General features: G+C 60.9%; 1 protein-coding gene across 1 annotated transcript; it reads left to right on the top strand.

The window, feature by feature from the left end:
• The first annotated feature begins 1,749 nt into the window (after nt 1-1,749).
• On the top strand, nt 1,750-13,067 carry CHGA (chromogranin A). The gene is made up of 8 exons (XM_054566973.1): nt 1,750-1,945; nt 2,728-2,774; nt 5,306-5,399; nt 6,056-6,124; nt 7,161-7,259; nt 8,753-9,208; nt 9,927-10,420; nt 12,657-13,067. Exons 1-8 carry the CDS (start codon nt 1,900-1,902, stop codon nt 12,738-12,740), a joined length of 1,389 nt encoding a protein of 462 aa, XP_054422948.1. The 5' UTR covers nt 1,750-1,899; the 3' UTR covers nt 12,741-13,067.
• The last annotated feature ends 661 nt before the right edge of the window (nt 13,068-13,728 follow it).

The raw sequence follows: 13,728 nt of genomic DNA, 5'->3' as shown, positions 1-13,728 counted from the left end.
ATAGGGGTTAGAGAACCTACCCAAAGATCTTGCACGTACAAGGTCTGTCCAGAAGGTATCCAATCATGTAACATGAAAAAGAGACATTTACTGAATATACAAGCACAAGAAATATTGTACATAGGACAACGATGCCTCAGTCCCTTCAAAGTAGGTACCTTGGGATCCCACATAGTTCTCCCAGTCACCATCACCTGCCCTGTTGTATTTTCCTGAATTTCATCGATGGTCTGAAATCTCTTCCCTTTCAAAGGGGATTTTAGTTTTGGGAAAAGCCAGGAATCACAGGGCACCAAATCTGGGCTGTAGGGGGGTTGAGTCACCTGAGTGATTTGATGTTTCACCAAAAACTCTGCACAGGGTGTGATACATGAGTGGGGGCGTTGTCCTGATGAAGCTGCCAATCACCAGCGGCCCACAGCTGCGGCCTTCTGCATCATCTGAACAGTTTCCACGGAGGAATGTTCAAGCTTAACACAAAATTGGATGCAGACGCGTGGCTCTACTCACTCAGTCATTTTGAATGTGATGGCCACACAGTGCACATGTTCCCTGTCGTGTCTACCACCCCCACTAGTACCGTGAAGTTGTCATTGTTCACGCATGCGCATTCCAGTCCACTCTGCCTGGCTGCTCTGGGCGATGCCTCCCAGTGCCAAACAGTAGCTCAGATACCAGGTTCACTATGACATTGGGGTCAGGTGACAAAGGATTTCCGATGTGGCCCCCAGGTTGAGAGTGACAATGAGGCCAAATGTGAGGGCCCCAGGGCAGAGAGAAACAAACCAGGGAACCAACCAACCTTGCACACAAAACACCCAGGTTTTGAGAACACACAAGGGAGTTGTTCTCAAATACACAATGAGTTACCAGTGGCAAGAAGTGGTCCTAAGGGGTAGGACTAAGGCTAAGGAGTAGAAGTTACAAGGACACCTATTTTGATTTGATATGAAGAGCTGTCCCCCACTCCCCCCTCACCGTCCCCCATGAGAGCTGTCCAACAATGGCCAGAGCCCAGGATTCACTCAGGGGTGCGTTGCACTTCTACTAGGTATATTCCACAATGATCTATTAAGCGCGTTTACTCTCTGCCAGGTGCCACGAAAGCACTGTGAAAACAATGGAGGCCACGTATATATTATTCAAATAAATAAATACACATACGGTACAGTTACAACTCATGAAGGCACAAAATTAAGTTGCCAGAGGGAGAAGCCTTACTTCAGACAGGGCTCGGGAAGCCTCTCTAGGGCCTCCCGGGCAGGTGAGGGAGCCCTGGATGGCACGCACACCCCAGCCAGAGATATCAGGGGACGTGGCCCCGGCAAGGGAAGAGCGGAGCCGTGCGCTAGGGTCGGCAGGGACCTCAGCGCGCGCACTGGAGGAGCACAGGGCCCAGGGACCGGTAGTGCCTGGCCCAAGGATGCACGGCAAGGCGGTGGAGCCGTCGAGTTGTGGGGGGGGTCGGCTGGGTCCCCGTGCCACCTCCTGGAAGCCGGATGCCTGCCTCATGGCCTGACCCAGGAGCTGTGAGAGGTGGGGGCCAGAAGCAGGAGGGCTGAGGCCAGGGGTGGGGCGAATTGCGCCGGACCCCCAGAGGGGTGGGGAAAGGAGTCAAAGGGGCGGGCCTATGACGTCATTTCCGGGGTCTGGGTATAAAAGCGGGGCGCGCGCGAGCGCTGCCGCCACTGCTACCTCTACTGCAGTGTCCCAGCTGAGTACCCTGGTAGGCTGGTGGGGGGACTGACAGACGGACGAACACCGAGACGCTGCGACCATCCCCCATCCCCGCCCCAGTGCCGCGGTAGCTCGCTCCACACCTCCCGTCCAGCCACCCCTCGCCCGGGTGCCCGCCGTGCCCGGTCCCAGACCTCCGGCTGCTCGGCCCCCGGGTTCGCCATGCGCTCCACCGCTGTCCTGGCGCTTCTGCTCTGCGCCGGGCAAGGTGAGCGAGCGCGGGGTCTCGGGGGAGAGTGTCCGGGGCGCCCTGCCTGCTCCTGCCCTGCCCGCCCTGACGCCCAAGCAGGCGCAGCTCCGCGCGACCCTCCATGCCTACCCTTCCGCGCGGCGAGTTTTCAGCACCGCGGACAGCGCCACCGCCTCCCTCTTGACCCCGCGAAGTCGCCTCGGCCCAGAAGCCGCAGACCGGACGCTTTGGGCGCGACTCCTGACTCCGCGGGGCAGGGTCCCCTGGCGCCTCTACCCCGCGTCTAGGCTGCGGACCGGGCCGTGGCGGGCCAAGGTCACTGGGGGAGGTGGGAGATCTGCTGCTGGCTCCCCCTCTCGCCGCTCTCCCGCTTCATCCTCCCGATCTCCCTAGGTTCCTGCCCTTGACTTTTACCTCCCAGTATCACCTCTCACAGGCCTCCTCCTCCATCTCTTTTCCCTCCCCGCCGGGGTCTCTCTGCCTCTCCCCGCATTCTCCCGCCCCAGCCCCATTCAGCCCTTGGCCTTGTTTTCACACTTGCCTTCAGCTCCCACACCCGCCCCAGGGCAGGAGCTTTCCCAAAGGGAAGGGCTAAGGCTTTCAGGGCAGCCTCTGGGAGACACCCCCTTGGGGCAGCAGCCAGGGAAGGGAAACGAAATCAGTCCCAACCTCTCACTTGGGTGGGGGCTGTTTCGAGAGGGAGCACAGAGGTGAATGGGCCCCCGATGAGCCCAGTCAGGAAGGACTGGGCTGTCCCCTCAGGGCAGAGGGGTGACCCCAGCTCTCTCTTTTCCTTCCAGCCATCGCCCTCCCTGTGAACAGCCCGGTGAATAAAAGGGACACAGAGGTAAGAAGGGCGTGGGGACGCCCCAGGAGGGGGGTAGGAGGCCCCGGCGGACACCTTGCAGCCGGGTCTTGGTCGGCTGCAGAAGTGAGCCTGGCATAAAGCCAAGAGCCAGCACTGCGGCTGCTGAGCCTGGGGACAGCTTGCAAAAGAATACATCAAAGACTGCTTGATTGCCCTGCCAGCCTGCTGTGGGGACTTCCCCGGCTTCCTCTGAGCTGAGTCTGCAGCCCGGTGGGGCCTGAGTCTTGCCTGCCGGACTGAGGTGCCGGACCCACTGTCTTGAACATTCCGCATCTGGCAGACCCGCCAAAGGCTGTTGGGGGTAGCTCCTCTGTTCTGTGGATGTGGTTGTGGTTGTGTGATAGACATGCGAGAACCAGGTCTTCACCTCCCCCTTTGCGTGAACCCCTCCCCCCAGGGTTCTGCCAGCAACACACCCCGCCTCACAGGCACTGGAGCCAGGGCCCTCCCAAAGGGCCACAGCGCAAACCTTGGTCATAGCCTCTTCGCCCAGGATCCTGGTTGGTTGGGGCTGATGGTGGATGTCACCCAAGAAAGTGACTTAGGAGACACTCGTTGGGGGGTTCTGTAGCCAGCAAGAGACACTCCATGTTGGGTGTGTACTTGAAGTTCATTCATGCCTGAACTGGGGCTATTTCTCCAGTCTCTGGTGCTCACAGACACTTCCACTTGAGAGTCAGATAAATTTCTGCTCCCCACCTTCCCAACAGCTGTTTTCTTCCATTCCAGAGAGGCTATGGTTAAAACCCAAAGCAGCAATTTGCTTAATGATGTCTCCTCTTCTCTAGTGGCAGGCAGGCCTGTATCTAACGTCTATCACTCGTTGTGGCTGTGAGGTCTTGGGGGAATCCCTTAACTTCCCCAAGCTTCCCCTTTCCCATGTGTAATAATGTTTCCCTCGAGGGGAGCTGTGAGGAGTAGGAATCAGGCGTGAGGTTCCTGGCACACAGCGAGTTCTCGCGCAGTAAATGGACGCTGTTGCGTCTAGAGCTTCCCTTTTCAATCTCGCCATTGTTCTCGGGATCCGCACCCCATTCCTCTCCCTCAGACTCTGTCCTCTTGGACTGTGGGTTATCTGCTGCTCCCAGTGCAAGGTCTGGGGTTGCTGGGAGAGACAAGGCACAGGTTGAAGGGCCCTCCTCTCCAGGTCCCTCCTGGGAGACATGCAGGTCACCGTGCTGCACTCAGGAGCCTGGGGTCGGGGCACCAGAATGGCCGGGTAAGACTTAGCGCTCCATCCTGGGCTGCTATGACAGCTGCAGCCCGTTTGCCGGTCTGCCATCCTGGATCCGTGGATGGGTTGCCTTGGCACCCCGTACACACGGTCTCCCACCCCCTCACTCCCAACTGGCATTGCCTGGTGCACGTCTGGCACCTGCTGCTCCCCCGCCTAGCTCTAGACAGCTGCAGCAGGTCGGGAGCTGTGTGTCCCTCCCCGGAGGGGTGGTGTGGCACTTTCCGCTTTATAGAGCGTTTTCCCATTGGTGCCTTGTCACCCTGGGAGGACAGCTGGACGGTTCTTCTTGCTCCCATTTTACCAATGAGGAAACTGAGGCTCAGAGGGGTCAAGTTACGTACCCCAGGCAACTCAGCTAAGATACTGCACCACAATTGGCACCGACTTCCAATATCCACTTACCAGGTGCCTGGTTATCCCCAGCACCTTGCAAGGCGCTGGACAAGACTGTCAGAGATACGGCTGCTGTTGGCCTGGGATGGGCGCACAGATACAGCCGGCGTGTGCCCACCTCCAGCCAGCAGATCCATCTCATGGAGCCAGGCTGAGATTCCCTGTGTGTGACGCCAACAGTGTTGGGAGGCAGTGACCCAACTACTGTTTCCAGATGGGGCAAAGCCAGGTACGGGCTTTGCTCCCCTCTGGGTGGTCAAGAGAGGCTTCCTGGAGAGAGCTGACTTTTTTTTTTTAAAGATTTTATTTATTTTTATAGAGAGGGGAAGGAAGGGAGAACGAGAGGAAGAAAGTAGAGAAACATCGATATGTGAGAGATACATTGATTGGCTGCCTCTCGTGCGTCTTCAGCTGGGAACCTGGCCCACAACGCAAACATGCACCCTGACCTGGAATTAAACCGGCAACCTTCCGGGTTGCAGGATGACACCCAACCCACTGAGCCACACCAGTCAGGGCAGTATCTGGGCTTTTGGGCATTTGCAAGAGTAAAGTATTTTTTGCAAGACAGCTGTCTGATGCCCCATCTCTGGGGAAACCCTTGGGGATGAGAAGGTACCAGGTGTGCAACCTACCTCAGAGGGGCAACTGCTGGCCTAGTGGTTGGGGCGCCTGGCACATGATAAGTACCATTAAGGGTTTCTCTTGCCATTGCCATCGTCTGGCTGAGAAAGCAGAGCTGTGGCCCTCAGGCAGGCACCTGCGGACTGCTGAAGACAAAAGCCAGCACCCTTACGTCCTCATTAGAAACCTGCCCTGGAGCTCCCAGGGCCGAGTCCCAAGCCCAAAGCAACCCCCAGCGGCCCCACTCTCTTCCCAGGTGATGAAGTGCATCGTTGAGGTCATCTCGGACACGCTCTCCAAGCCCGGCCCCATGCCCGTGAGCCAGGAGTGTTTCGAGATCCTCCAAGGAGGTAGGGGCCGGGCCGGCGGTGAGGGGCGGCTGCCTGCTGCGCTGGGGGGCTGGGGCATGGGTGTGCGGCTTCAGATAGAACTCCCGGATCTAATCCGACAGTCGCTGGCTGTGTGCGTGACTTGTCCAGGCCCGTACTGCAGCCCGAGTGGACACCTGTAGATACGCGATGCATAAAGGAGCATCGTGGGTGGGCACAAGGAGGAGGAGGCTTTGCTGAGCCCCAGCCATGTTGTGACCCGCTGTTGGTCAGAGCCCACGTTAACACTGGGCTCGGGGTTAAGAGAAAAGCTGGAAACCAGTAGGTAGCAAAATGACTAAAGGGTATGCCCGGGGGTCAGACAACAGGAGCAAAGGCGTGGAGACGGGGAGACGGGTCGTGTTTGACGACGCCGGGCCTTGCGTCAGGGCAGCCGTCTCTTGGCCGAGGTCCACGTGCTGGGACAGGGGCTGACCTTGCTGTCATGGTAGAAAACTGACCGATGCCTTGGAAACGAAGTCATTTCAAAAGTGTTATCTCAAGCCCCAATCTTGCTGCCGCCATCCAGGCTTTGAGTTCCCAGAGTCAAGTCCTTGCGCTCAGCTGGAACTGTTGATGGCCCTCTCTCCCTCGGCTGTTCCCTGGCAGCGACCCATAACGACTCTCCCTCATTGCAGATGAACGGATCCTCTCCATCCTGCGACATCAGAATTTGCTGAAAGAGCTCCAAGACCTTGCGCTCCAAGGTATTTCGAGCCACCGCACATGCATCTGGGTAAATTCCCGGGACTGAGAGTCAGGCAATCAGGTTGGAAGGTCCACAGGTCCTGTTTCTTTCTGATGCACAGTTATCTCCTTTCAACCAGAGAGTGGAACGGCAGGGTCCTCCACGCCCCCCGGTCCAGCCTGCCATTGATAGCATTGAAGAGATCAAGGCCGAGGGAGGCTGAGGGTCTTGGCCGAGGTCACGCAGTGAGTTAGGGCCTTGCCAAGACCCGATGCAGCCCTCTCGTGCCCACGGCCCCCAGTGCAGTGCTGCAGCGGGGCTGCTTTCTAGATCAGCCTGCAGCGAGAGCATCTCTGCTCTGGCCACCCTCCCTGGCCCACAACCGCTGTCTCAGGCTCCTCTGGCCATTCCAGAAAATCCTGTCATGGGGGGGAAAATCATCGCCAGCTGCAGAGCTGGCCTGGGTGAGAGCCATCATTGGGCACAGGTGGGGACAGTCCCAGGAGGTGGCAGCAGCAGCGGCCTCAGGCTGACACAGGGAGAGGGGTCCCTGGGTCACAGCAGCTGGTGTAACCCTGGGGGCTTGGGCACAGGCACGGGACTGGCTTTCTCCCAGGGCCCTGGACTTACGGGGTCCGGGGTGAGCAGCGTGTGCCCGAACCAAGAACCCCCAGGAGATAACAGGCGCTGTTACGGTACGTCCTGTGCAGGGCCCCCCGGCTACCGGGCGTGTCCGGAGGGGCCCCACTCAGCCTCCGCCCCGGGACCCCCTGCTCCATCTGAGTGTCTGCCGCTCTGCGAGGCTGCAGGCAGGGCTCGTTCTCATTTCCTACATGAGAAACTGCGTCTGGAGGTGGTATGGCCTCTGATGGGCCCCAGCTGGGCGGGGACGGGGGCGGCCAACCCGCCCCTGTCCTGGAGCTCTCGCCCCCTCAGGGCCTTGCCGGGCAGGCCTGGAAGATGACAGACAAGGAGGAAATGGAGGGGCCTTCACTTTCACAGACAAGTGTGCGGGCTCAGACCAAAGGGGGCTTTTTCTCCTTTTCTCATACCAGGTGCCAAGGAGAGGGCGCATCAGCAGAATAAACACAGCAGCTTTGAGGATGAGCTCTCAGAGGTTCTTGAGAAGCAGAATGACCAGGATGGGCTGAAGGGTGCGTGCTGGCCCCCCAGCTGGAGACCAGGGGAGGGAGGAGATAACAACAGTAGTTGTCACAGACCGAGGCTCCCCAGGAGGCGGGAGCCGCTCCTCGACACCCTGTGAACAGCTGTTACTTCCTTCCACTCACCGAGGAGGCCCAGCGAGGGTGGGCTCCTTGTCGAAGGCATAACTGGAGACGTGGATCCGGGCCTGTCTCACTCCCCAGCCCTCGTTTGGCCCGTCAGCTCACCACAGAGGCTGACGCCCCAGGGCAGGAAGTGTCTGGCCTGGCTTTTCCCAGCGGCCACTGCAGCGGGGCTCCTGCCCTGAGCACCTGCGCTCCCGGGGTTCGGTGGTCCCTCAGCCTAGCCAAGGTGCGGGAGGAGCAGGTGCAGAACACTAGATGAAGCTGGATCATCCTTCTTGAAGCCAGAAGGCTTTTAGGGGTCAAAGAGATCATGGTTTAGGTCAAGGGGACTCTCTGACTCATCCTCCTACCTGCAAACACCCCCAAACTGCCCCAGCAGGCCCTGCCCTTTGCATGTGGGAGGGGGTGAAGGAGGCCGGTTTGCGGGAGCCAGGGTCTCAGTGGTCCTCTGTCTGGAAGGCTGCCTGCTGGCGAGGTGCCCTCACATGGGCCGGGGCCGTCTCCCTAGCGGCGGCTCCCACATGCTGGTTCCGTGTGGGGCCATGGCGGTGAGCGTCTGGGTGACCACGGGTGCCTGCCAGGGGCTGCAGGAGGGGGACGTCGTGCGTGTGTGTGTGCATGTGTGTGCCTGGGAGCTTCAGTAAGGGAAGCAGCCACGTGTCAGTGCGAAGAGCGCCCCGAACACAGCATTCGGAAGCTGGGCTTCAGGGCTCGGCCCAGCGGCCTGCAGACTTGGCGAGCGCACAGGCCTCCTTACCTTTCCAAGGCCGGTCCAAGTTCCTGTAAATGGGGCGGGTGTGCTGGAGTCACCAGGTGGACGTACTGTGCTTGGTGCAACTGTAACCATCCTGGTGAGCGGGGGGGACTCCGCTGTTACCGGGCTGTCTCAAAACAGCCACAAGAAAATGCCTTTAATGAAAATTCCAAATATCGAGGAATTGAGCACTTTTCCAGGATCCTCAAAACTGAGAAGCCCCATGCAGATGGGGGCGGGAAATCACAGCGCCGGCGCCCTCACCAGGGAGGTTGGGGCCCCTGCCCCGGGTCACACAGTGGTTCAGCTGATGCCCCGATTTTCTCCTCAGGGCTCTATCTTCTGGGGTCATTTTAAAGGTTTTTTGTGTTGTTGTTTTTTTAAATTACATTCTTCTTGAAGAGGTAGACTTACAAAGAAACACAATCCGTCTGTGCCCAGGTCAATCCGAGACCCGGAGAGGTAGCCTGGGTCCTGCCCTGGGTGTCCTGGGCTGGCTTATTGGAATCGAAGCGAATACGACTCAGATCTGAACTTGGGCTCCGGGGAGACCCTGAGTGCAGCCTGGTCCCCAGGGCCTGACTTTGCTCTGTTCTTTCCACAGAGGGGACAGAAGAGGCGTCCTCCAAAGATGCTGCGGAGAAAAGGGGGGACTCCCGCGAGGCGGAGAGGAACGGCGGAGACACAGACAGAGCCGGGCCCCAGGCCTCCCCAGAGCCTGGGCAGAGGCCCACGGTTGAGGAGGACGACCAAGCCCCAGGCGAGGAGGAGGAGGCCACCAACACCCACCCCCCAGCCCGCCTCCCCAGCCAGAAGCACCCAGGCCCTCAGGCCAAGGGGGACGGCCAGGGCCCCTCCGAAGGTGTGGTAGACAGAGAGAAGGGCCTGGGTGCAGAGCAAGAGCAGCAGGCAAAGAGGGAAGAGGAGGAGGAGGAGGAGGAGGAGGAGGAGGAGGAGGACCCAGAGGCTGGAGAGAAGGCCGTCTCTGAAGAAGAAGGCCCCACCACAGCATTTGACCCCCATCCGAGCCTCGGCTACAAGGAGGCCCACAGGGGCGAGAGTATGTATGCCATCTGAGACCACAAGTGTGTAGGAGAGAGGGGGTCGGATGGGAGGGGAACCTCATCCAAAATCTCATTCCACCTTCACAATGACCTGAGAGCAGGTATTATCTCCATTTTCCAGGTGGAAACTAAGGCTCAGAGAGGTTAAGTAATTAGCCCAAGGTCACACAGCTAATTTGTAGTAAAATCTGAGATTCCAACCCAGGTTTGTCTGACTCCAAAACCATGCATCTCCACGATTTCACACAGACTCCCCCCCGCCCCCAGCCCAGGAGGCTGGAGGGGCTCAGCAGGGCGGGTGCGTAGGCTTTGGGAACAGCAAGACGGGCGGGACAGGCTTCTCTGGGGACGGTTGTCAGCTTCAACCAGGGTTTGGGAAAGACCCTGGCTCCTCACATGGGCTTCGTCAGGGTCCTTCCCGCCCACCCAGCCAGGCGACCCCCTAGGTCAGGGCTGCTAGGCTGGGAGGGCTAAAGGAAGGGGCAGGCTCCCCCCGGCCACCCCTCTGGACTCCGACGGGGTCTTGCAAAGCGTGGGGCCAAGATGGCTTTTTCCCTCCGAGTAGAATCTTGAGGCAAGGCTGAGCTGGACCTCGCGTGTGGGGGTCTTTGGTTCAGCTGTGGCCACCGACAGGCCCCTGGGGAGTGGCTGGGCCGGGGAAGGTGGTGGCCCCGCCCTCATCTCCTGCTCTTGTCCACCACCTACCTGCTCCAGGTCAGTCCAAGGCTCTGGCTGTGGATGGAGGTGGGAAGACTGGGGCTGAGGAAGCTCAGGAGGGGGAGCGGGAGCGGTCCCAGGAGGAGGAGGAGGAGGAGGAGGAGACGGCAGGGGCACCTCTAGGCCCCTTCCAGGGCGGGAAGAGCAGGGAGCAGCAGCAGCAGCAGCAGCAGGAGGAGCGGTTCTCCAAGGAGTGGGAGGAAGCCAAGCGCTGGAGCAAGATGGACCAGCTGGCCAGAGAGCTGACGGCCGAGAAGCGGCTGGCAGGGGAGGAGGAGGAGGAGGAGGAGGACGACAACGACCCCGACCGCTCCATGAAGCTCTCCTTCCAGGCCCGGGGCTATGGCTTCAGGGGCCCCGGGCTGCAGCTGCCTCGAGGCTGGCGGCCGTCCCCCCAGGAGGACACCGTGGAGGCAGGCCTGCCCCTCCCGGTGCGCGGCTACCCAGAGGAGAAGAAGGAGGAGGAGGGCAGCGCCAACCGCAGACCGGAGGTTGGTATGGGCGGAAGTCAGCCCCGGGTGTGGGCCCAGCTGAGGGGCGGCGGCCCCCAGATGTGTGGCTGCTGCTCCATGAGGGGCCGCGGCCCCCTGGGAGTCCGGGCTGGAGAGGGGCTCGCGCAGGGAGCTCTGGGAGGCTTCAGGGTCCGGGCAGACCTGGGAAGGGGCAGGGGAGAGGGCGCGTCAGGCAGGAAGGCACGTGACCCGGGCTACAGCGGGCGCCCAGAGAGGCCGGCGGGCGGCAGGCAGCGGACGGAAAGGGTGCGGGTCAGCGTGTGGAAGCAGGAGAAGGGCTAAGTAGAGCCAGACTCCGGGGGTGCTGAGTTACAACTGTCCTGAAGACAGCCGGGGGCCTCTGCAGGCCTGGGAGCAGGGCAGGAGAGTGATGGGTGGGGCGCACAGCTTCGGAGGGAGAGAGATTGGAAACAACAGGGCCTGATGGGACAGGCCCGAGCGGGGCCACGTGCTGCCCAGGGGATCCAAAGCCAGGGCGCCGTCGCCCCCAAGGGCTGGGAGGGCACAAGAGGGCAGGACACTAAGGGACAGTTGGCGTCCTGGGAAGACCCTGAGGTGGGTCCAACTGGGTTGTCCCCTGGACCCACGCAGCCCAGGTGCACCCTCCTCTCCCAGGTTCAGGCCTGCCTCCCACCCCTGAATAGCAGAGGGGGAGGGGACAGGGCCAGTTGACCCTCTGCCTGGTGGTGGGTGGGGGAGCAGGTGGGTGCCCGAAAATCTGGGCTCTGCCTCCTCCTCGCCGTGTGACCTTGGGCAGGTCACTCTCCTCCCAACCTCATCGGTCGCCCGGTTTGTGAAATGGGGTGAGGAGTCCTTTCTGCTCACCTCATTATCATGCACAGAGCACACGCGAGCTTTGGGAACTGGCCGTGCCCAGGGCTGCTCAAGGAGCTCCGCAGGGCACGACACGCAACCTGCGGGAGGCATGAGGTGTGAGGCGGGAGCGGGGGTCCCTGCCAGGCTGGCCACACAGCCTTGGAGCTGGTGGTTGGGGGGGTCAGTGGTTCAAACCTCGGGGCCCAGGTGGGAATCAGGACCTTTCCGGGGGCTGGGACCTATCCACCCAGAGGAGGCCTTGGCGCTTTCCTCAGGTCCCCAACCCTCGCTCTGGGCCTGGGACCAGGGCCCTGGCAGCCTGAGAGGGAGAAGGCGCTTGCCTGTGGCCCCAGGAGACCGGGGGGAGGGGGCTACCGACAATAACAGCTTGCTCCCCACCCCTCGTTTTTGGGCCAAGGACGAGGCTGGGCACCTTTGATCACCCCTGCCGCACCCCAGAGGGGCCCCGAGGCGCCTGCCAGCTCCCTTCTTCATGGGCAGAGGTGGCCCTGCGCTGTGGGGGAGAAGGGGGGGCCAGTCCACCCAGCCCAAGGGTCTCCTTAGAAATGGCCCCAGCATCACAGCACTCATGCCCCAGAGGGCTCTGGGGTCCCGGTTTCCATGGCAACCTACAGTCCCTGGTAGGGCTGTAACTGCTAGTGCAGGGTTGGGGAGGGTACCCTCTGTAGCCTGGCATCTGGCAGGGACCCCAGAAGACCATCTCTTCTGGGTCAAGGCCGGGGCAGCCTTCCCTGACTCCTACTCCGAGTTTGGGAGCATGCCCTCACAGGCCTCAGACCTGGTTCCAGGGGCCTGAAAGCTTCCCGACCTTGGGGCCCCCAGCCGGGCTCACAGAATGTGCCCTTGAACCGCCCTGTCAACCAGAGCTCAGGGCCCCCAACTGGGAGCAGGGATCGAGGCCTGGCCCCAGGCAGGCGGACTGGGGGCAGCTGGCACAGTCTCTGGCCCGTGCCAAGAGCCCACGGCCGCTCAGATGGCAGTAGGGGTGGCAGGGGGGCCTGGCCTTGAGCAGGGAGCCCCCATCAGAGTCCGGGCCTGGCGTGGGGGACCAGAACCCTGCACCAGAGGCTTCGTTTCCCAGGGGCCCCCCTGGAGCCCTTCAGGAGGCAGCTGGCCTGAATAAGAGGCCACCGGGGTGGTGTGGGGTCAGTCTGTTTCCCCACGTTCTTGTGCACAGTACTCCTCAGAGCAGCCCTGTAGGTTGGCATCCCCGTCCCCGTGGTATACAGAGGCCCCTGAGGCTTAGAGCGGCAAGGCCACACGTCCAAGGCCACACAGCTGGCCAGCAGCACAGCCCGTCTGGCTGGCGGCGCACCCCACCATGCGGGCCCCGCCTCCCCGGGCGGGCCCCTGTGTGACCCTCGGCATTCTCTCCTAGGACCAGGAGCTGGAGAGCCTGTCGGCCATCGAGGCAGAGCTGGAGAAGGTGGCCCACCAGCTGCAGGCGCTGCGGCGGGGGTGAGGTGCCAGCTGGCCCCCCGGCCAGGGCCCCGAGGCACCCTGCGGTCCTGGCTCTGCTGTCCCCTTTGCAGGGCCTGGCCAGTTGCCCTGCACCCTGCTTCCGGTAGGGAGGCAGCCCCAGCCTGCCCTCGCCCAGGCCACCCTGTTGTTCCCACACTCCTTTCTTCCTGCTCTCGACCCCAGTGCGCCCCTCTGCAGGGCAGAGCCCTACCACTTTAAACAATGATCCTCTCTCTGAACACAGGAAGCTTTCTAGAAGTTTTCCTTCCACATCAGAGCCATTGGGCACAATTGCAATAACTCCCGACCTTTTGGTGAAAGCTGAGAACTCCTGACAGTAATATATTCTTTACAAACTTTGTCAAAGGAAAAATAAATCCGCTCTGGGCTCTCCTGTTTCTTTGAACTTTTCCCCCTCTTGACTCAGAGTGCGGTGCAGTGGATTGGATTCCGGCAAAGGGACAAGGGCAGGTTCGGTCCCCCCAGGTGACTCTTTTCCGGACAACCTCCTAGCCATGGGATCTTGGGCAAGGGACTCGGCATCTCTGAGCATCAGTTTTCTCATCTTTTGCATAATGGGGTGCCCACATCTGCCTCCATGTGTGCGGGGGTTAAATGACACGTGCAGAGGGGCTCCCCGGTCCCTTCCTGTCCCCATTTCCCAGCCGCTCCCGAGCTGGGCCGCAGGTGGGGTCAGTCTGGGAAACAGCCTCTGGTCTCCATGGCACTGGGGAGGCCTGAGCCCCGGGACAGCGCCTGCCGCCAGGGCCCCTAGGCGTGAGTCTGCCGCCCGCCTGACCTGGCTCGCGCACAGGAGTCGGGGGCATCCAAAGGTCTTGCACACTTAACGGTTCGCTAGAGTGTGGCAGGTCTCAGTCTCAGCTTTGAGAATAAGGGAACTGAGGCTCACAAGATGAAATGACTCACTGGAGTCACAGGCAGGGGTGATACCCAAAACACGGAACCGTGGGGACCTCAGGATCACACAT

The sequence above is a fragment of the Pteronotus mesoamericanus genome, unplaced genomic scaffold (assembly GCF_021234165.1).
Source record: "Pteronotus mesoamericanus isolate MK-2021 breed Mesoamerican mustached bat unplaced genomic scaffold, CSHL_Meso_final contig_182, whole genome shotgun sequence".
Taxonomy (NCBI): domain Eukaryota; kingdom Metazoa; phylum Chordata; class Mammalia; order Chiroptera; family Mormoopidae; genus Pteronotus; species Pteronotus mesoamericanus.
This window is presented reverse-complemented; position numbering and strand designations above follow the sequence as displayed.